Consider the following 22986-nt stretch of genomic DNA (forward strand, 5'->3'; position numbering starts at 1 on the left):
GACATATTAAAAAAAATCTGTTCATTATTTTATCAAATCAGTTATTATACGTGTTGATTTAAAAAAAGCCATATTATACAAGTGACAGATGTTTTATGCACAAATAAATAACCAAGTTTAACTTTAACTGTGGCCGTGTAAAGTACTTATCTCCTTGCCTGGAAGTGCCATTGTGAGCTGCTTTAAGAACAGACATTGACCCCGAAAGAACAATGAAGAGCACAACTCATCCCTGTTAGATTTGATAATAACTGAAATATTTAAAGCTTATAAAACACATTGTGTAACTGCTATGTTCAGTCTTAGTTCAACCACTTTAAATGGACTTAAATCATCGTGGGCCAGTGCTGTGCTATGCTGATGGCAGAGTGGTTAGCATTGGCTCAATTCTGGACTGCAGCACCTTGTGGGTTGCATGCTCTCTTCACTCACTTGGGTTTTCTAGATTTGTCCCAAAGTCCTAAGACAGGCTGACTAGATTGACCTTGCACCCCGTGTCTCCATTCAAGGAATGTTGGTGTTCATTGATTATTTTGTTCCAGAAATGAGAAAATATTGTGACAATCGAAACCTAACATTAAAAATTCTTCTTATAGACAGTGTTGTTACATTCAACTTGAGTTGAGTTCTTACCACCATGCATTATTAGTGATCATCCCAGTGGATCAAGGTGTGATCAGTAACTTTAAACGCACGAACAATGAGTGAAAAACATATATAGCCTGAAGCAGCAAATGAATTAGATGGTTTCCAAAAGATCACAATTCGAAAAGGGTTGATGTTATCTATCTGCTGTATTTCTATTTGTTGTTTTAATGGGTTATAGGAACATTAAAGGTATATGCCAGTGTCTGAATTGTGTGTTACAAATGTATGTCAGGCTAATTAAATTATTCCTTATGAATATTAATTCCCCTTTCTAAGTAATTTGATTTAGCCAGCAGCCATATCACCCTGCAACTCACAACTGGCAGCCCACTGAAGCTAAGCAGGTGTGAGCCTGGTCAGTACCTGGATAGGAGACCTCCAGGGAAAAACTAAGGTTGCTGCTGGAAGAGGTGTTAGTGGGGCCAGCAGGGGGCGCTCACCCTGCGGTCCATGTGGGTCCTAATGCCCCAGTATAGTGACGGGGACACTATACTGTAAACAGGCGCCGTCCTTCAGATGAGACGTAAAACCAAGGTCCTGACTCTCTGTGGTCATTAAAAATCCCAGGGCGTTTCTCGAAAAGAGTAGGGGTATAACCCCGGCGTCCTGGCCAAATTTCCCATTGGCCTTTACCAATCATGGCCTCCTAATAATCCCCCTCTATGAATTGGCTACATTACTCTGCTCTCCTCCCCACTGATAGCTGATGTGTGGTGAGCGTTCTGGCGCACTATGGCTGCCGTCGCATCATCCAGGTGGATGCTGCACATTGGTGGTGGTGGAGGGGAGTCCCCATTACCTGTAAAGCGCTTTGAGTGGAGTGTCCAGAAAAGAGCTATATAAGTGTAAGCAATTATTATTATTATTATTATTATACTGTGCATTATTTAGGAACGTAACTTGGACTTACACTGGACCCTCTGCACTGTATTTGGTTAGCTACACAGGAAACATACACTCAGTCTAACGTATGACCCCTAACCCTGTTCTATACCAAACTCCGAGTTTAAATCGCATGGGCAAAGTTTCCACTTATTTTCACTTATTTACATTATTCTTATGTGGGAAAATTCCCTTTTATACGTCGCTTTCTGGTCCCTGACATACACTAGGGACGTCCTGTACTTATGATTATTACTCATGAAATAAACATATACAGTATTATTTTCATGGTCAATTTAGAGTATTATTGTATATTACTTTGCAAAGCATTTCTCAGAAAATGTATAAAGCAGCCCATAGATCATCTTTCTGTAAATGGATGCTTTGATATATGCATAAACATTCTCCATTAGTCCTGAGAGCTTTATTAAGCTCTATTAACATCTCTTTACAAATGTGAGAAGCATTGTGCTTCTGTTTAGTTTGTGTTGTGAATATGCTAATCAGCTTCAGATTCTGATCAGTCACACTTCCCGGACCTACTTTGTTAGCACTTAGTCGATTACACTTTTATTATCTGTTGTATTTCCTGATGTTAAAAACACTGTAATCTATATGATTAAAGTTGCATTGATGTCTGAGCGGTTTAATGTATTTGAATGAAACATACATATTAACCTGGTGGCACATTTAAAAAAACAATAGAATTATCTTTCTTTGTTTTCACTGATTCTGTGAAACCCCACGCTGTGTAGCAAGCTGCATGGAAACATGGTACACACCAGGTGTTCTTAATAGATAGCCCCTTTGAATAACAGTCTTACTACAAACGCACAAGGCCCTCATTTGTTTTGTGTTTGCAAGCTGCCCCAGAAGTGCTCAATATTCTTCAGTGTGTGCAAAGATTTGTTGGAAGTTTAAACATCAATGGAGATAAAACCTTCAACTACTCAGTACTATCTGCTGACTTATTAAAGACAAAATTCTCTTCCTCCTAGCTTTTCTCTCCCAGAAAACATGATTCCCTCCATCAACTGTGCTGCGATTTCACCAGTGCTCTTCATATTTCATTCTTATATCCATTTTCTAGCTGCTTTATCCGTTACAGAGTTATGGGGGAGCTGGCGCCTATTTCATATTTCATATGAGGATAAATTCTTTTTACTCCAAAATGTCTGACACATTTTGCAGGAAACAGCAAATGTGTGCTTTATTTAAAAAAAGAACCCAATATAATCTGGGGACATGAGAGAAGTCCTTTTTGACTGTGAACTGTCCACTGCAAGGTTAAAACATAAATTACTGCTGTTTGAAAATAAAACTGCAAAAGGCACACTGTATATAATTAAAATATTTATTATGAAAACTACTGGCTTTATAAAGGAATTACTCCTTGCTCTGTTTTTATGATGTTTCATTATTGCACCTTTTTTATAAAGTATTATTATAAGAGAAGAGGGTTACACACATATGAAACAGACATCCGTATACTGTATGAAAAATGTATACAAAGTACTTGTATTCATTTTGTCATAGGAAATGTGTGAACCAAAGTCTACCACATTTAAAGTGTCAGGCTAAAGCAAGAATAACAGGGATTTCTGTTCATTCTTGTCCTCAATATCAATCATAAATGTGAGTTTGCCACTGGAGTAGCAGATGGCCAGGTAGGTGTCAGGATCTCGGCTCCTGATTTCAGAGGAACATCCTCCCAGTTCAGATGAGTGCCCATCCGGATACACGGTGGACTAATTGCCCCCAACGCATTTCCAAGTGATACAGATGTATAGATTTATAAACTTGTGTCTGATATTATTAGAATTGATCAAACTCATTTATATTTATGATCTGTCTCCACCAGATGTTTGATAAGAGCTTCAACTAGGTTCTTTAATTGCAGGCTAATGTATTAATTTATTTCAGGGTACGTTTTGATGCATGTGTTACTCAGGTGTGTTGGCTCAAATGTAACCAGCTAGAACTCTAAATAAGGAACAAAAGAGTTCATTTTAGGAGTGATACTTTGTCAGCCCCACCTGTGTCTCTTCATCACTAATTTAGATGGAAATAAGGGAGCAGATTCTTCATAAACAAGCTGAGGAGAGTTTACTTACACTTTTGTATGCTGAATGTGTGAATGCTGGATGTTAGAAAACAAGCAGAAACAGAAAAAAAGTCTAATTAAGCAAGCAGATCAATTTAAAGCATTAAGTATCACCAGTTAAGTTGTAATTAAAGTTTCCAGACACTGGGGTGCCACTGGACCAGGATTGGGAACAAAAGGGCAAAGCCACCCTCTTTCAGAGTCATGCTCATACAGATTGGTATTCATAGACTATTTTTCCACTGTAAACTTGTAGCACAAATCCTATTATAAGCACTATTTCTAAGAGTGCTTTAACATCCTCTCACATTACTGCTTCTTAAATGCTGAAGTGTGTTTTGAGAGAACATTTCTTTTTTATGTGATGATAATATAAGAACATAAGAGATGTGAAAAAAGATAGTCTGGCTTGTTTGGTAGTTAGTATGTAACTCATTCACCAATTTCTTGAAAATATCAGCTTTTTCAACATAGCTGGGTGGCTTGTTCTGCGCTCCCACAACCTTTTGAGGTAAAGAAATGCCTCTCATTCTTGATTTTTGGTACATTCCAGTTGTGCCCTCAAATATGATAGGAACATAAGAACAGTGTTTTTTCAGACAGTGAATTACACACACAGCGTACTATTGTTTACAGTGTATTAAAACCCGGTAGATTATGTTTATAATGAGATGTAGAAAAAAATGTACAAAATTCAGTTTATAATCACAGATACTGCAGTGACACATTACCTTTCATGAAACAAAATCACTTAGTCCTGTTAGCTAAAAAGGCTTAGTAACAAGTATCTCAGATTCAAATAAAGGGTTATATTTTGGGGTTAAGGTAATGTTTTTATCTGCACTAGTTGCTAGATATAATTTACACTACAAAAAGAATAGTTTTAATAGTTTAAAACATTTCAGCATCATTACTTTTGGGAATCAGAACCTAGGAATACTTAATCATTTTGTCATCAACCTACATATTAAACAGCTATTAAGGTATTTTATACCTTGTACCGGATATCAAACAATAATATGGGTTTTAGTATAAAGGGATTGCTTTGCTAACTCATTGTAGTACCATTGTAGTCTTTATGAATGTCCTGGGGGAACTTGTAACTTGAATATGCTGTGACCGAGACCAAGGTTAATGCACATTTGTGGACTAGCTAGCGTACTTATTTTTGTTGCAGTTGGTGTTACTTGTGTACCATTATTTTTATGTTTACACTGAAAGCCGACGTAGTAGTTAGAACATAGGACTGTCAAAATATTTGTGGATTTCTAAATGCAGTCTGGACTGAGCCTTTGACTTGCATGTCATCCTATCACAAACAATAAATTGTGCAATGAAACATTTAAAATTGCTGTTTCCTAAGAGAAAATTGGTGATAATGATAATAATGAAGCTTCTCTCCCTCTTTCTTTTTTCTCTGTCCAGGAACATAACTAAACAAGCATATTTGTACCATAACATTTTGTGGAATTACTTTCTTTCAGCATTTCAAGAGAGCTGCACTGTGTTTAATCTGGGCTGACAGCCATAAAAATGCTATCACACAGGAATGTTTCACAAGGCAAAGCAGATGTCTTTTTCATTTCTGTAACCTTTTGCTTGGAATGATGTCACTTTAAACTTTCACATATGACCAGCTACACTTTATTTGTCCTTCTCAAAGTAAACATGAGACATTAAGACAAGAATTATAAAATAACTATAGGTTCTCAAACTCCCGCTGTCACAAACAAAAAATACATATACCTTTCTTTGTGTCATATAGTAAACTACATTTAAATGAAAAGGAAAAATGGTTTTACTACTAGTATTATCCATCACAAGCCTCTGTTGGACTCCTCTAATGAAAATTTAATGCCAGGTCTGAGCAGTTTACATCAGCAGCCTAAAATGTATCCAAATAATGACTGATTATAACAGGAATATGTCATCTTCCTTGATCATTACAGTATTAATGTTTTAATGTTTTAATTCTGTGAATTCACTGTTTATATTTGGTCTATAGTATATAATCTGTTTTCTTTTACAAGTGAAAGTATACATTATATATGTATTACGTATTGCACATGTATACATATTGTTGCAAATGTTATAGAAATCCCATGTACTTTTTTACTAGTTTATATAAACCTACTACTAAAGTATCACTACCTTTAAAATGCTTGCCTAGAGGACAAAGATTGCTTGACAAAAGTCTTACTTTACCATTTTCCTCTTCATACTCTCATAAATAGACTCCCAAAAATTCTGTAGACTTTTTAATATTTTTTGTAAATCAAAATTATAAGAAATTTGTATGTTTCTTTGTCATTTCACAGGCATGTTTTGAAGGTAGCAAGAAAAAAACTTTTGTCCAATTTACAGTATTTCAGGTGCATACAAGGAAGAACAAATAGTGATTAATCCTTTATTCTCAATAAGTGACAAATGTATTTCATAAAATGATTACAGTTTGTTTAATATGAATTATGGGGCATTATTTAAATGTTATACACTATGTATTTCAAAAAACCAAGGTGCTTGTTAATAAATGATTCCTTGAGGCCCACTAAAGGCTGTTAGCCTGTCTAGCCCAGGCACTAGGAGCTATTAGGAAGAAACTGCCTCTGACTCTGACACATCTCAAGGGACTCGTAATTGTTGTGTTCCAGCAGCCTGCAATTGTGATCCTGCTGGCTTTCTCAGTGCGCCTCTGGCTATTAGAATCATTAAACAACTCAGCACCTGTTAACAGCCTTGTAAATATTCAACCCTGCTTGTGTGAAGGTTTTGCCTGATGTAGAGAGTACAATAACCAGCCTAATAAATTAACATCTTGACAAGTCAATTTGTGAAAAACTGTGTTTCACAGTTAAACAAATGAATAGCCGTGCAGATAAGAAAAGGCTGCTTTATTACAGAGAGAAAGATGGGTACATAAATAGATATACAATCACACGGATGGACAGAAAGACGGATAGAGAAGGAACGCTGTAAATGACTGCATAGAATTTTCATTATCTTATGTTAGACATGACAATCCTAGTGAAAGCATTTAGTTTTGTAATATTGGAAAGAACGATATTTATGAGATCTCAATAACAGGACAAAAATATTTCAGATGCAAAAGGAATAGAGAATTGTTTACTAATTTCAGATAAAACATTGTTATTGTTCACCTAAAAACACACATACTGTATACTGTATATAATTACAGTCCTTGTCATATTTAAACATATTTTCATTTCAACTTTGAAACCTTTGTTTTGAATGCCAAAATATTTTTTTCCTTTTGAATTTGAATCAGTTTTGAATTTTATTTTTTTAGTGTTTAGTTTTTATGTTTTAATCTGTGTTTGTGGGAGTGAGAGGTTGATGAAATTCTTGAAGTATCTTAGTTGTGATCCTGCAATGGGCACATGATGGTTTTCTGAGAATTCTGAATTAATTACATTTGTACATGATGTGCTTCACTAGTTTGAAAATTATCATGGCCTTGTGTCTGTGAGAGCAGTGTTCTACAGTCACAGGCTTGCCGCTGTGAGCTTGACTCTGTCAGCCAAGGAGCTGTGCTTGAGCAGTGGAAATTGGGTGCACAGGCCAGTGTGCTTTTGGTGGATTTGGTATGCAAAAGCACTGCAAGCAGTTATGATGCTGTCTGGGAACTGTCTGTAAAGACTCCCAGGTGCTTTCCAGATAACGAGTGATAGCTAATAATAATAGTCAAAATTAATGGATTTATCGTATGGGTTGTAGATTAAATATTATGAAAACGCCCACTCAATAGACAGCAAAGCTGTTATTTATGTACTTTGTTTCCCCCAGGTCTAGTTTTATAAACAGGATATCATTTTGTGGTTCCTAATTGAATTACCAGTACAATATTTTTTCTAATTAAGATTTTATATTTATTAAGAATATAACAACTGTACATATATTTGTGTTGTGTGTATACTCACAGCAAGTCTTACAATACTAAATGGAATCTTTTTCATTATAGTTTCAGAATGTATGTAAACTGTGGTTGTTGGAAGCGACAATATTGTTTACTCTTAAGCAACAAATGTATCAATAAGACACACTGATTTTATTGTTCACACAGCAGATAAGTGACTTTTTGACTTGGAACTACTGCAATAGCTGTTTTTCTTCCAACTTTTATTTCTAAATTAATGAAAGTTGATAATTCAGAGTTAATAAGGTGCTTAGTTCTTGTACAAATTGAGTGAAACATGTATGGAAGCTATTTTTACTGTAACTTTTTCAGCTCAGTTAATACTGATAGAAATCTGGTAGCAATTTTGTGATAACATTTAGACTCCCTCTGGACATTTTAGTGCATTTTGATAATCAAGCACCTCCTGTGAACAGTTCACAAGCTTTCTGATGAGTTTATGAAATCCCCATTCCTTAAGCTGTTGGATTTTTAGGAAGATAAAATTATCTCTTTGTGAATAGTTGATTAGATAAAGTGCATTAAAGCTATATGAGTGCAGTTTAAGGCAATATACAGTAGTACATCACCATGAGAAACTTCATTGTATAAGCCTTGGGTGCCTCAAGTTGCTGGAATTATTTACTGTTGCTGACTGTTGAACTTTTCAAGAATGAACACAGTTTTTTATTATACTTATCTTTATTAACTTTATTGTAAAAGTGGCCATCAAACCTCATTATTTACTGGAGTAGTACTGTATTACTATTTACATGGTAACACAACACAATTATTGATTGATTTAAGTAAAATTGTCAATTGTTTTGTATTATTTAAATATATGAATATTGCTTACAATTTAGTTTATGTGCTAAAAAGGTTTTAAAGAGATATCATGTGTTATTTCTTTGTAAATGTTTGCCCTGCTTCAATAAAATGTCCTTCTGTGTTTATGAAAAGATAGTCCGTACTGCTAATGAAATTGTGATTTACACAATTGTGAGCTGATAAAGGATACAGTGGTTTAAAGTAAGCTTTAGTCTGGTGCTACTGTATAACAGACTGTCTAGACTTTGCAGCCATTTTTAGTCATCCGAAACCACTGGATATGGAAAGTTATAGTGTGTTGTCCCTTAGGAAATTTAAGTCAAATCTGAGTATCATTATTTTAGCAAAAAGTTGATGGTCCATGACCACAAGTAATTAAAAGCTACTTATAAAGTAAGTTGGTATAAAAAATGCGACGGTTTTTATTTTTATTTTTTTATTTTTCTCCATTTCCCCATGACCTTGTTTACCGCTTATAAAGTATGGTCAGAATCTGTCCATTATAAATTCATTTTTACACAATTATAAATGACAGTGATAAGTGATGCAAAGATCGCTTGTATCACAAGTGCCACTGTGTTTGCTTTTCAGAACTTAAGAAAAATATATATGGAAACAGGTGATTGTAAATTGCATTGCCAAGTTCATTTTGTGGTTTGCTTCAAAAGTTCATTTTGTTTTTTTCTTTCAGTTATTACAATTTGGATGATATAAACCATGACACCATCAACAAGTTCCTGTCTAACTTGGTAGAAAAGTCTCTAAGGGATTTGGAATGTTCTTACTGTATGGAAATAGGAGAGGTACGTTTAAACTTTGTTTTGTTTCTTTTTAAAAATAATTTTCTTGCATTGGCCTCAACAAAATATTGGACTTTGACAATCATAGTAATTTAGCTAATGTATTAATGAGTGCTACAGTATATTATGATGCCTTTAGCTCTCATATGCTATGAGGTCTGTACATAAAGCAGACATTAATCTATTTTAAAATTATTGTGTCACTTTCATTTTTGTATGTGTATTCCAGAGTGCAAGCTCTTCTTTGCCCTCAGATCTTGACACAATCATTTTTAATACAGTCTTTTTAATGTGTTTCAAAACTAGTTTTCTGCTCAGAATGTTTTATTTTTTGTATTTAATCTTACATTTACGAAGGAAAAACTTTACACTATTTCATGCTATTACTTGATTACACAAAATTGTCTTCACATGGCGAATGTATCTTAATGAGTAGTCCTACTTTATGGAGGTGTATCTGTTTGAGAAAAAAAAAATAGGAAACTAATTATCACTTTCTCTTTGTCTTAGGACAACCGTACCATTGAGCCCTTGACTTATGGACGTATTGCCTCCTATTACTACTTAAAACATCAGACTGTGCGGATGTTTAAAGAGAGGCTGAAAGCAGAGTGCAGAATAGAAGATCTGCTCTCCGTTCTCACTGTAAGTTGTGTTTTTCACAAATAGCTTTGGCTTGGTTTGGTTTGGTTGAGAAACAATTTATCAGGGCAGAGGTGAAACCAGGAGCAAAGTTGATGCTATGTATTGACCAGTAAGTGATGCACAGGCTCAAATGTGCTAAGGCCAGTTGCATTGCAAATGGACTGCAATTTGTATGTCTGTTGTAATCACTGGCAGTATAAACATTGTGTCCACTGTTCTTAGAGTAGATATGTTAAAGCATGAATGATAGACTAACATATTACACTACACTAGTTTGTGTGATGTCAAGCAGAAATAAGTGTCCCAGTCTTTATGTAAGTATTGGCAAAAGGATGGCAGGAGAAGCAATCGGTTTTTCACATGAAGAGCTGGAACTTCTATTTTATTCTTCATAAAAGTAAAGCTCATGAACAGAACTAAAATACCTGACTACAGTGGGCTCAACCTCAAAGACAAAATGGCGTCCACAAAATGTTTCTTAAAACCTCAACAAATTTTCTGACTCTCAAAATTTGCAGCCTTTTATTACATCTGGTCCTAGTATGTGCCCAGATTTTTCTGTTATTTATACTTATTGGCATTTTTTTACTAGTATCAGGAGCTAAAAAGCACCTTATGCTGTTGTCAATATGCTAAATTTCTTCAACGCTTGATTTATCACCCTAGGTATTAAAATGAATTTAAAAATATATACAATATATACAAAAATATATACAATGATAGGAAGCAATTGTTTGTGCTATTACGAGACACCTCCCTTTAAAATGCAATTAGTAAATATAACATATTAGTTAGTTTAGTCAAATCTATTCATTTTACTTATAGGATATGTTTATCATTAACTATTATCATTTGTTGTGATAGTTGTGATAATTGTACTCTCTGATCTACGTAAAATAATGTATTGCAATGTTTCCTTCAAGAACTGACAAACATAGATGCACAACAACATGCACATAAATCAGAAAACTGCAGGACTGTTAAATTTAAATTTAAAAGTTAAGTGGGCTCTGGAATTAGTGAGCAACATCATCCATAAACTCTTTTGAGGGATTAATGAGAGAAAACACCAGCAGCTGAAATGTTAAGTGAAAAAAAAATTGTATCAGAATTATCAGTGTTTTTCAAGCAGGAAACAGAATCTCCTACAGGCACCTTTATTGTGGCAACGAATATGCATGTGACCAAAAGCATGGAGTCATAACATCTCATTTATTTGCCAATAAGTTTACTGAATTTGCACTTCCATGTTTTTGAGAACTGTACCAAGTTACATTAAATTGAATTATAATGAATGCATTTACCTTAAGTGCAGTTGTCTGAAAATAAACTGGGAAGTTCAATTTTCTTTCTGAAAGCAAAGGTTATAACGGTAATGATTATGGTAGTATCTAGTAACATTAACTTCAACATGTTCTCAAACTTATTGGAGTGCGGTATATTGTATGTTATTATAGTATAACCCTATTTTTTTGCCTTAATATAAAGAAAGTAAAACAGAAAACCTGAATCCCAAAATGCTGTGGTGAGAATATTAACATTAATATATGAAGGCTGAATCATGTTTCTGGGGGTTCTTCTACGTTAGTGCCTTCTTATTGCCTTTGTATTGTGACTTAACTTTTGTCCATGTATGTGCTGTCAAACAAATAGGAATTTACTAATTTTGTACTTTTTTGAAGAAAATTATGAATTATAAAGTTAAGGTTGTAATGCTATATACACATTTCTACTTTATATCATGGCCTTTAAAAACCTTGGACACCCTGGTGGCTCAACTAGTAAAGGTGTTTAGTTCAAGCAGTTCTGCCATTTACATGTTTACATGAGTTTGGGCTCTTTTCCTTTTGTGGAAATGCTTATTACTTCTTTTAAGTTAGAAAATATTATTTTGGGTAAACAAGAGCAATAGAGTATTTTTTTTCAAATATGTGTAAAAAATTGCTGCAAGCTGACTGTACAGTAGTGTACAATTTGATTGGCTGATATTACAGCAGCTAAGAAACCAGTAACAGACTTTCTCCCCGAACATTGTCCTTTAAGGAAGGTGTGTACTAGAGCTCTCCACTGCTCTCCTGGTGAATTACACTCCTGTTTGTGGGATGCAGTAGAAAGTTGTGTTGCTGTATATTGTCAAATAGCCTATGTTTAGTTGTTATCTGTTGTTATTTTCAGAACAGTGGTAGAAACACTGGGAAATGATCTGTTTCATATAGTGTTGTGTGTTTTCTTGTTTGTTCTGTTTCATTTTGTGTTCAAATATTGAATGTTGACATTTCTAACATTCAAAAAAGTATTAATCTCATCTCATAAAAGTAGATATCTTAAAAATGGGACATTTTTTCAAGCATGTGCTTATAAATAATCCTTCAGCCCTTTTGATCCACCAATGCATGAAGACCATCCCAGGAACCTTCTAGGAAGCTCTGAGAGTCTGGTGCCCCATTATTTTAGCTTAATAGAGTAAATGTACTGAATTAAACTAAGCAGATTCTATTGCTTGTGTCTTACGTAAGATTGTCAGTGTGCCAGATTTTCTGTCTTACAGTATATATATATAATACCTGTATTTTAAATCCTTAAAGCTGCTAAATATGTACTATATGAATATATATCCATACAGTGAATAGAGTTTAATTAAGACCACGCTTCACACATTACTTGTAAGCTGTAAAGCTCACATGTGTAGGAAATCCTTAATGTCCTCTCTCTAATTGAGCTGTTTAACAGTTTCACATAGTGGTGCTTGTATGGACTGCAGCAGGCAGGTCGTTAACTGGTAGGAGTCATAATCAAAAGATACAACACCAAAGTTCACAACAAACTATGAACTATAAATTGGATACGAATTCTGTTCACAATGATTAACTGTTCAAGTAGATTTGTTTGATTAAAGAAAGTGTATTGATTTCTGTTAGATTTTGAGTGTTTATTAGAGTGACTTAGGCAGGATGGTAAAAGTTGAACAGATTCATTATTTAAAGAAAAGCCATTCTTTCATAACTGATTCAGAAGAAGAATATAGAGCTTAATACAGCTCAGAAGCTCTTATACAGTATGACAAAACAAATCAATAAACTTTGCGTTAGCAACAGACCTCCTGGAGACCAGACACTCACAGCAGATTTCTGGTTAGCCATTTGGATGAGCTTTTATGGTCAAGCTAAATTGGCAAATGTATATAATTGATATTGCTTACACTCTGTCACAGTCACATTTTCATTTATTTAAAATCCATATAAGAGTTATTTTAAATTACTGCAAATAGCAATTATTTTATATATTTGTACTTCAGAATTCACAACTTAAAAGACACCACTGTTTTTAAGTTACAAAAAAAGCAATTACAGAAAAGGAGCTTTTGTGTTATGCTTATCAAGAAAAATTAAAGCTACATGTTAGAATCAGTTGAAGAAATCACAAAAATGTTCAAGATGACATGGAATTTAGAAAATAGGCAAGATAGGAAATTTAAATCCTACACTCCCAAAATTAAAATAGTAAATGGTGAATGCCCTGCTTAAACCTGCAGTGAAATAGGCATCTGTTTAGATTGAATACAATGGCTTATAAATCCAATAAATACAAACAACAGAAGGCATTTTTTTAATCACTTGAGTTTTATGTAATGAGGTTTTTGATCTTCAGTTGCATGCTAAATTGTGCAGTACTCTCAATTCAGAATGTGCAGATGGAGATTTGAGTGCCTTATAAGCCACAGCTGGATTGGTTTCAGTCTTCCCCACATTCTTGGGTCAAAGTGATATTTTTAACTCGTGGCCGTGATGGAGCAGAATGAATTATTATTCATCAGTTTCCTAGTGGGATTCCTGCCAAAAGGAAGATGAATGTTCTTTAACTCAAAACAAATTCAGGTGGTGTTGCTAATCCTTGGTCTCTGAACAGCAGATCCAGAAAGACACCGAAAACATTGTTCATTTTCTGCTTTTCTGAAGGGAAATGTTTTTGGACCTTAAAATGTCCTATCTGAAGCACACTGGATGTACATATTAGATTACAAAGCTTTGATTTAGCAAAGTTTGATTCAGCATGAAAGGACAAATGGCACATAAAAACGCCTGGTGATTTTTAAATTTGTATGTATTATGTTTAAAGCTTGGGTTCAACCCAGTAAAAATTTCATACTCCTTTGTCCACGGCCACATTCTGGCTAGGTGTTTCCAATCAGTGCACTTGTGTGAACTTTAAGGATGTGTGCAACTAAGGTGTTTAGTTCCCACATTCAATTCCATCTGCCAGATTGTACGTATCAGTAAAATGGCCAAAGATTCAGGTTTAAACTTTGATAACACATACAGCATGGTACTTAGTTGTGTTATTAGTGTTTCCATTTTCATTTAAAATGATGTATACATTTCATTTAAAATTACAGTTTGTTCAATATTTTGGTGTTCAGTCCATAGATGAGAATGATTGCGTATATGGTTAAATGAACATGGCCTTTTCTTTTTATTGTTTGGTCTGCGTTTGTAGCTCAGTGCTTTTCATTACATTTGTGAAAAGACAGAGTTACATTCAGAGTTTAAATGCATGTGAACCATGAAGTAAGAAATTACCTTGATACTGGCATAGTAGAATCATGCAACTGCTCTAATAATTATTTTTGTTTGTTATAATGTACAATGATCCCAAAAAGAATTGAATTATGCAGCATAACAGAGATACCCCAAGTAGAACATTGCAAACATCATGGAAGAAACTGAATTTTTGGTTTCTTAATGAATCACTTCATTATAGAAAAAAGGGAAATCCACATTTAACAAAATAGTAAGATAAATTATGAGATGTGGACAATATGTTCGATGTCCACCATTGATGCGGTTTGTTATAAATGTTCTAGTTTAAAGGTGCACAACTCCTGTGCTGGAAGGCCATTACATTTCTGTTTTTTTCTTCCTGATTACCAAATATAACTCGTTATTTGCCTAATTGAACAAGCTGAAAACTTGCCTTGACCAAAGTTGGGCACTACTGATCTAGATGTACAGAAGAACTTTCCCGAACTCATCATTGTTTCAGAGTTGTCTTTCAGTGCCAAGTACATGTGGTCTCAGAGTGCTCATTCATTCATTAGCTGGTAACACCACAATAATAATTTACAATAAAGTTAAAAAATAAACTGTTCCTTTTGGTTTTGGCAGTTCATATTAAGCCACATTTGGAGTTTTATAGCATCTCCTTATTGCGGTATTCTCAAGCATTCCTACCAAAAAAATATTGTACAAAAAATGTACAATCTTGTAATTGTTTGCAATATTCTTAAAGGAATATCTGTATTTCTCATGCTACACTTTGGTTTGCTTTGAGAAATGAAATTCTGCCAAAGCCCGCCTTGGCTACATAAATTGTATGCTGTAAAAAATATTTTTTTTCTTCATTGAAGATGATGAATCATCCACCAAGGGGGGCAGAAATTCGCCTCTCGAGAAGCGTTTAACAGTTTTGAATTTAAAATTTGAACTGCTGACTTCAGCATGTGCAATGATATGCTCTCTAACATTAGCTAACATCAGACAGTTGCCATTTAATTACTTTTGTTGGGAAATAATATTGTCTTTAAAACATGTGATACTCTTTGAGGATATGTATATCTCTATAAAACTCATAAATAATTCAAAGATGGGAATGTGCGTTAATGTAATTTCCTTATTGAATCACATTTTCCAGGTGAAAAGTGCAATGCTAGCATATGTATTAAGAGATATAACAATAGCACTCACTTGGGTAATAAAATACAAAAACAAATGATTACTGTGTGAGTTTGCATGTCTTTAATCAATTAATGATAGTAAAACAGAACTATGCAATTCTACTAGAATCTAACTAGAGTGTTTGGTACAAATATATGTGATTATACCACTAATGGAGTGGTTAAGAAGTGGTGCACACAGTAGCGATATGTTTTTTTTTTTGCAAAAATAAGAATTTCAACTTCTATAAATGTGCTACATAGTTCTTTAAAATCAATAGTGTTTAAAATCTTTGTGACCTTTCTGTGAAGGTGGGGAAAAAATATTTATCTGGTTCATCCTCTGAGGTCTAGAGAATCCTGAATAAAGCCCCTTCTTTATACAGTAGGTGCCACTTTAATTGCACTAATTTCCTGCTGTAATGCTCCAGCTCCAGAAGAGATTCCACCCTCTAATCTCCCATGCACTGTTGTATGCAGCACTTTGTGTACATCTTTTAGATCAGGAAATGAGTCAGTAATAGGAGTCTCAACAGTCAGTGCTCATGGAAATGCTAAACATGTCTTTCAATGCCTGCAAAACCTAGAACTTAGACCACTATGAGAAGTCAAAAATATCATTTTTCAGAAGAGCTAAAAAAGATATTCTGATTTTTAAACGAAAAGAAATGCTGTTTATTTAAGGGTTAAAAATGTAATGTGATTCAATAAAATATGAAGTGTATTTATTTTAACTTAACTTTTAACTTTATTTAACCTTGAATTGGATAGGTTTTCACCATGTAGCATTTGTGTGTGTCCTAGATACAGTAAAATACAAAAATTGTCATATACTGTAGGTAAAAGTACAAAATCTTTTTTTAAATTTTATTTGGAATTCCAAGTTCAGTTTTACTGTATAATGAAATAGCCTAAACCTCGCTGAAAACATTTACAGGCCCAAATAGTTTTGAGTTTTTCTCTACTATTATTAGCCATATGTGTTCTATTGTAATTTTATAGTCATCTGCTTAACATCTCTTGAACTGACTGTTGTTTCTTAATTAAACTCAATAGTACACATCTAATTTTGAAATGTTTAATTATTTTTTTCTCTGGACCTTGCGTGTCCCTTTTGACTTTTTTTCCTGTTTATATGCTAGAATAGAACTGTGGCACTTAGTCGTCTTAGGCTTGTACATAAGAAAAAATCATTCATTTTTGGATACCTTATGTGAGATTTAATTTTTTGTTACAGCGTGCCTAGACTTATTCTTAGAAAAGGTCCAGTTAACCTTGTTGAGGGCAATGTGGTTCTTGGTCAGTGTTTTCACCCAGTTCAGCAGAAGTGTGAGCTCCAAAGCTGTTTCCCTCTCGAGACACTATGCCATGACCTCTGTGTGGCTCCTGCAGGTTGGCTGACCCAGGTCGTCACAAAGACCAGCAGCAATTTGTACTTTAGAGCTCTGACTCAGAGGTGAATGTGCAATGTGAAACCCCCTCAGAGGATTTCTCCTGAGCAGTGAAGCGTTTCGCCTCCACCCCTCCTCCACTTTCTTTATTAGTTTACCCTGTAGTTCTGTGAAGCACTGGCATGAATCGGACATTGCGTTAGGCTCAATTATGTGTATTACTGTGAAATAATTATGTGGTCATGGCTTTGCCTCCTAAGAACTATATTAACACATGGAAGAGGAATCTGGTGGTGTGAGGGGATCATTCTGCTCTCTGCAATGGAGAAGTCTACAGCTGAATTCGTTGATGCATTTTTTCTGCAGTTAGTCGTTAATGGTTTTTACAGCAATTTAATGGAACATCTTACAAATAAAATATTCTGTGGGGAATTACATTTACTGTATAAATGGGTAATTGCACGTTTCTATTAAATAGGCATGCTATTTCAGATTTTCTTTAACTTTAAATGTTATTATTAGCTAATGGTTTTCACATCCATTATATTAAAATTCACTTCGCTATTTCTTAAGGGTGCATTTTGGTGTTTCTGTTTTCAATAGGGAAAAAATAAATTAAATCAAAGAAGGTAGCAAGTCCTGATGTGATTTACTGTTTTATGTTAAGACGACCACTTGAAATCCAGTATTCCCATGACCAAAAACATAAAAACAGTGTAAAATGTAATCAACGTTCGTCAAATTGCCTGTCCTAAAATCTGATTTGCAAGTACACACCATGCTATGCTTATGAATTGTATTTTAAATCTTTTTTATTTTTGATTATACTTATTTTTAAACGAGGTTCACTTTTGAGTCTAATCTTAAACTGCAATTTAGTGTAAAGTAACAATGTTTTTCATATTATCTTATTAGATTATTGAAAGATAGTCAATGTATAGTCATCTATTATCAATCACATTTTTTTCTTTTCTATTCTTGAGTTTGATCTGTGTGCTCGTGTTTGTATAAAGAAACAGTTTTTCAATAAGATACTCATTGTTCATGTAAACATGATGTTGACATCATTATAATATCGTTACCATTATTAAGGATCAATGACCATTTCACCAGAAAACAGAAATCAGCTCAACTGGATTCCACTTGTAGTGAATGGTTCTGTTCTTACAATGAACATTCGGTTGGAATCCATATGATAAGATTTTTTTTTTCCTTCTTAGTGTTGGCAGTTATTTCAGATAAAAAATGATCTACTGTGTAGAATACCATACTGCACAATTTCAATTTACTAAGAAGCACAGCATTCTTAGAAATCAGACTGGCATTGTATTTTGTAAGACAGACTGGCATTGCAACAGGTAGACTTGTATTTTTAGTAAGTCTTATTTTTTTGTTCTTTTCTTTTATTAACCCACACTTTGTGGAGCCACTAGATCAGTTCTCAGTTTTCCTTAGCTGACGACATTTGTGGAACAGATTGAGGTTTTCACTGTTCAAGAAAAGAAGAAAATAGAGAATCCTGAATGAACAGCAGGACCCAATTGATAGAAATGTGCAGCATGTTGCCCAATTCTAGCCACTCTTGTGAAGTCTCAGAAAACAGTAGCAGTGTCACAGACGGAGTTCATCGAAAGGTTGCCAATCACTGTCATTTAGCATTTGTGAGAGAAAACGTCTTTATTCTGAGACAGCTGGGCAAACCGAAGCCACATACTAGCAGCTAGCAATTTGCCTGGCCTTCGCTAAGCAAACAACAGCAAGACATGCGCAGAGACCTCCATCACACAGGCTTATAATGGGCTCTAGCAACCTCTGTGCCCTCTATTCAGTCACAATCCCATCTGCACAAAAGCTTCTGTGCTTGTCAATTTCCTTTAATTACTGGCGTTGCGCTGGTAATAAACCTCTGTTTTTTTCCTTCCTTTTTTTACAGTCACTGATCAAGCCCAGGAAATTAGATAGAGAGCTGGTTAAAGTAGGAGGTACTAATAATGTGCCTAGTAGTAAATAAAAACTATTTCTGTTTCTTGTGAGTATCAGTAGAGGCTTCTGACATCGAGGAGGGTCTTTTGTGCAACATCTTTGGCGGTTAAGAAGACAAAAAAACCTCTGTCTTAATCTCTTCAGCAAATTCTTCACAAGTGAAACTGCAAATGGCATGCAGTAAACAACAGGATCTCCCTTTAGAGATGCAGACGTTGTCCTTCCTCTTACAATTTTAAGGAGAGAAAAACATTGTAGTACATTCCTGTCGGATCTCAGTATTTTAGTTTTTATATACATTATTGTTTTAATTTAATAATTTGTCATAACTCTCTCCATTTATGTTTAATTACTTTATATATTTGGCAAATGCTACATTTGGTGATTTATAAGTTTGTACCAACTTTATCTCACTTTTTATTCTCCTTTTAGACTAAATATTTTTTGTATACAACGGCATAATGTACTTAAATGCATGTTCATAGTTTTCTGCTTTTTTGAGTGATTTCTTTTGCTTTTGGTGTAAATCAAAGCAGAGCATTGCTGTATTGCTTTCTAGGTATGCATTCTACAGTGTACAGGGAGTTACCCATTCCTAATTTAGCTGGTGCTTTTATGCAAAGTGACTTATATTTGCACCCATTTATACAGCTGGGTACTTTACTGGAACCACTCAGGTGAAATACCTTGCTCAAGGGTGTAACAGAAGTGTCTCACCTAGGATTTAAATGCACACCTTTCCAATTACGAGTCTAGAATCCTAAGCACCGCTTCACAGTGCAAATTATTTTTTTCATATAGTCATTTATGAGAGTGAAAAATATTGCAACAATATTTTTTTAGTCACTCTAATAAAACCTTTTTATTGTTTGGTTGTGTGATATCTGTATTGTCATATTTACATAACATTGCAGACTTAGTGACCACAAACAAGAACAAAGAATTACTGTGGACTGTATTATTAGAAAAAAACCTTGTGACTAAATATGAACACATTGTGTATTACATCTCCATATCAGCCACTTCATTTCATTTTAGATTCCCGTGTATTTTACAGAATCTCAGTTTTTGATGTTTTTTGAATGGACAGTTGTGTATCTTGAGTTGATTTTCCTTCAGATTTGCCTTCAGCCATATCCATATTCACGGCCTATCAAGCCCTTTTGGCAGTGAGATGCTAATTGGTCTTCAACAACACGACAGATCTCCAGGTTTGACTGATGAGTTATTGTTACCAGTATGTCTTTGGGAGGAAATGGGAGCACCTGGAGGAAACCTATGTGAAGATAAGGAGAACATACAAACCCCATGTAGATAGCACCCCAGATCCACAATTGAAACCAGGGCCCCAGCACAGTGAGGCAGAAATGCTCACCACCGAAGCACCGTACCACCCTGTGAAACATTGTCTTTAATAATTAAGCGGCAGTTTAGCACAGTTGCATAGACAAGCAGTTGCTATTTCGAGGTATGCAGTTCAAATCCCGATCAGAGATAAGCAGGTGTGAACCTGGTCAGTACCTGAATGGGAGACCTCCTGGGAAAAAGGTTGCTTCTGGAAGAGGTGTTAGTGGGTCCAGTAAGGGGTGCTCACCCTTCGGTCTGTGTGGGTCCTAATGCCCCAGTATAGTGACAGGAACACTATACTGTAAGAAGGTGCTGTCCTTTGTATGAGACATTACTTACTCTCTGTGGTCATTAAAAATCCCAGGATGTTTCTTGAAAAGAGAAACACCCTGGCATCCTGGTTAAATTTCCCATTGGCCTTTACCAGTCATGGCCTCCTAGTAATCCCCATCTATGAACTCTTCAACACTCTGTTCTCCTCCCCACTGATAGCTGATGTGTGGTGAGTGTCCTGGTGCACTATGGCTGCCGTCGCATCATCCAGGTGGATACGGCACATTGGTGAAAGGGAGTCCCCATTACAGTAAAGGGCTTTGAGTGGAGTATCCAAAAAAGCACTATATAAGTGTAACAAATTATTACTGCATTATAACTGCAATGTAGTAGCAATCAATACTGTGAACAATCACTTGAAAATCCACTGGCAAGTTACGTGATAACATACAAGGACAGCTGTTCTTCTTAATACGATTTTAAAAAGCAACTAGTAGAATGAGCATCTTGTCTGCCACATGCCAACTGTTCCTTGCAATTACTAATCCAAGACTTCAGACTGTCCCATCTACACTATCTTAAGACCCTCTTGACCTCCCTGCCAAAACTTTCCATGCACTGCATCTCATTCAGAATCCCTACTGCTTGTCTTGTATTTTCTCTTCCCCCACTTTTCTTGTACTGTTCACTTCTCAGGGATTTACTGGGTCCTATCGCCGTATGCATCTGTTTCAGTACCCTAGTTCTCACATACCTTTGTCTCAACCACTCTGATCCTACCCTTCTTCAGTCCTTTATCTCCCTTTACACTGTTTCGCTCCCTCTCTACTCCTCCCATTCTCCCGCTTCCGGAGCCCCTTCATTCTCGGCCCTTGCTCCTCAGTGGTAGAGCGTACTGCTCAGTCTCTTACCACTTTGTGGCACCTGTTCGAGACTCAGATGTTTCGAGAGTGCCTGTGGCCTCTCAGCTCTCAGTTGCATTCTTCACTATACCTTTAGCTCTCAAACTGGCAGCATGATATGTTTATTACACTTTATTCCCTGTTAGCGTGGAACAGAATCATTGAACTGCCTGGAAAGAGTCGCAGCAAGAATGTTTTTATCACGGTACTAATACAAATAACTTGACCACTGATTAGAACGTACAGTACAGGTTGCTAGAAAAAAAAGATATAATCTTATGAATTAGTAGTTTTAGTTTAAAACTCTATATAGTTAATAATTTTAGATACTGCATGTCACAATATTCAGCAGAAAACAGCTAGTATATTTTTTAGCATAGAAGGTGAATGAAGCACTCTGTTTTCATCATGTAAAAATATTGTAACGGATACGGCCACCATTGCAGGTTGTGAGAGCCGGCTTACCAGCACGGTGACGTCACCGCCCTTCCCTGTGAATAGCAGGGACCGCAGCCGTCGGGCTGACAGGGAGATTTCCCTTTAGCTCAAGTGGCTGGGTCCTTGTTGAGGCTGGGCCCAGGTTCAAGTCCCTGACGGTGTGGGGCCGACCTGAGGCGGCAGCAGCGAGGGTGCATACCCACGTGAACCCCAGAGCGCTACAATATTTTTGAGAAAGATCATGTGATTCATTTTCTTTGCATTGATTGCATGATGTAAATCACCCTATTTTTTATGTTTGCTGTAGCTTCCATTTAATGTATTGTGTTGAAAAAGTCCATAGGTGTAAAATTCTGTCTCTCCACGAAGTTACTAGAGAATCATTGGAAATAAATTTCTCATCCAAGAGATGTGGACTGAAGTAATCAGGACTCATAAAGAAATGTCTGAGACACATACTCCAAACAAGTGCTTTCAAAGCTAAGATGGAAGAAAAATGTAAAGCCTTGCATTAGTGTCCAATTTTGTTCATTTTTGTCTTTATCTCTTAATCCTTTTGAAGTGGTCTGATTTTCCTATAGCACCTTTATTCCTGTGTAAATGTCAGTAAAAGGCACAATGTTGATAGTTTTGTTACGCCATTAGCTAACTGATCTACAGTCTGACTTTATCTTCTCTGTACACTAAATCTGTACACAAACTGAATTCTTTAAGCAGAAATGCGATTAAACATGTTTTTCTAGCAGACTTATTACTCATTCTGCCAATAGAAAATACAACAGTGTTTTATATACACTGTCTTAACATATATATCTGTGTCTCAAAAAAGCTACATTCATCATCTAATACTGATGCACTTTTTGCTCTTTCTTTGCATAAAACAGTATACAATATGTAATTACTTTTTTAGATATAAATCTTTCTTTCTTCCACATTTTGTTTTGTTATGCTGATTTTTTTTGACAGCTTGAAATCCCAAAGGAAACCATTTGCTGTTAGGCAGACAAAATGTTGTGACTGGTTGATAGAACTGTTTCCATTTAATTCATTCTTGAGGATAATGTAACCAACAGTTGCATTAAGATTAGCTTGACCTTAAACTTCACTTGACTTGAACTACCT

At 35.3% G+C, this 22986-nt stretch overlaps 1 protein-coding gene across 1 annotated transcript in view; it reads left to right on the forward strand.

Moving 5' to 3' along the window:
- ascc3 (activating signal cointegrator 1 complex subunit 3) overlaps nt 1-22986 on the forward strand; it is a 382719-nt gene that overhangs the window by 341490 nt on the left and 18243 nt on the right. The window contains exons 35-36 of the mRNA XM_088905827.1: nt 9067-9178; nt 9686-9820. Of these exons, the coding sequence (XP_088761953.1) occupies nt 9067-9178; nt 9686-9820 (247 nt within the window). The remainder of the gene's footprint in view (nt 1-9066; nt 9179-9685; nt 9821-22986) is intronic.

Source organism: Atractosteus spatula, chromosome 2, assembly GCF_055471065.1.
Source record: "Atractosteus spatula isolate fAtrSpa1 chromosome 2, fAtrSpa1.hap1, whole genome shotgun sequence".
NCBI classification, from domain to species: domain Eukaryota; kingdom Metazoa; phylum Chordata; class Actinopteri; order Semionotiformes; family Lepisosteidae; genus Atractosteus; species Atractosteus spatula.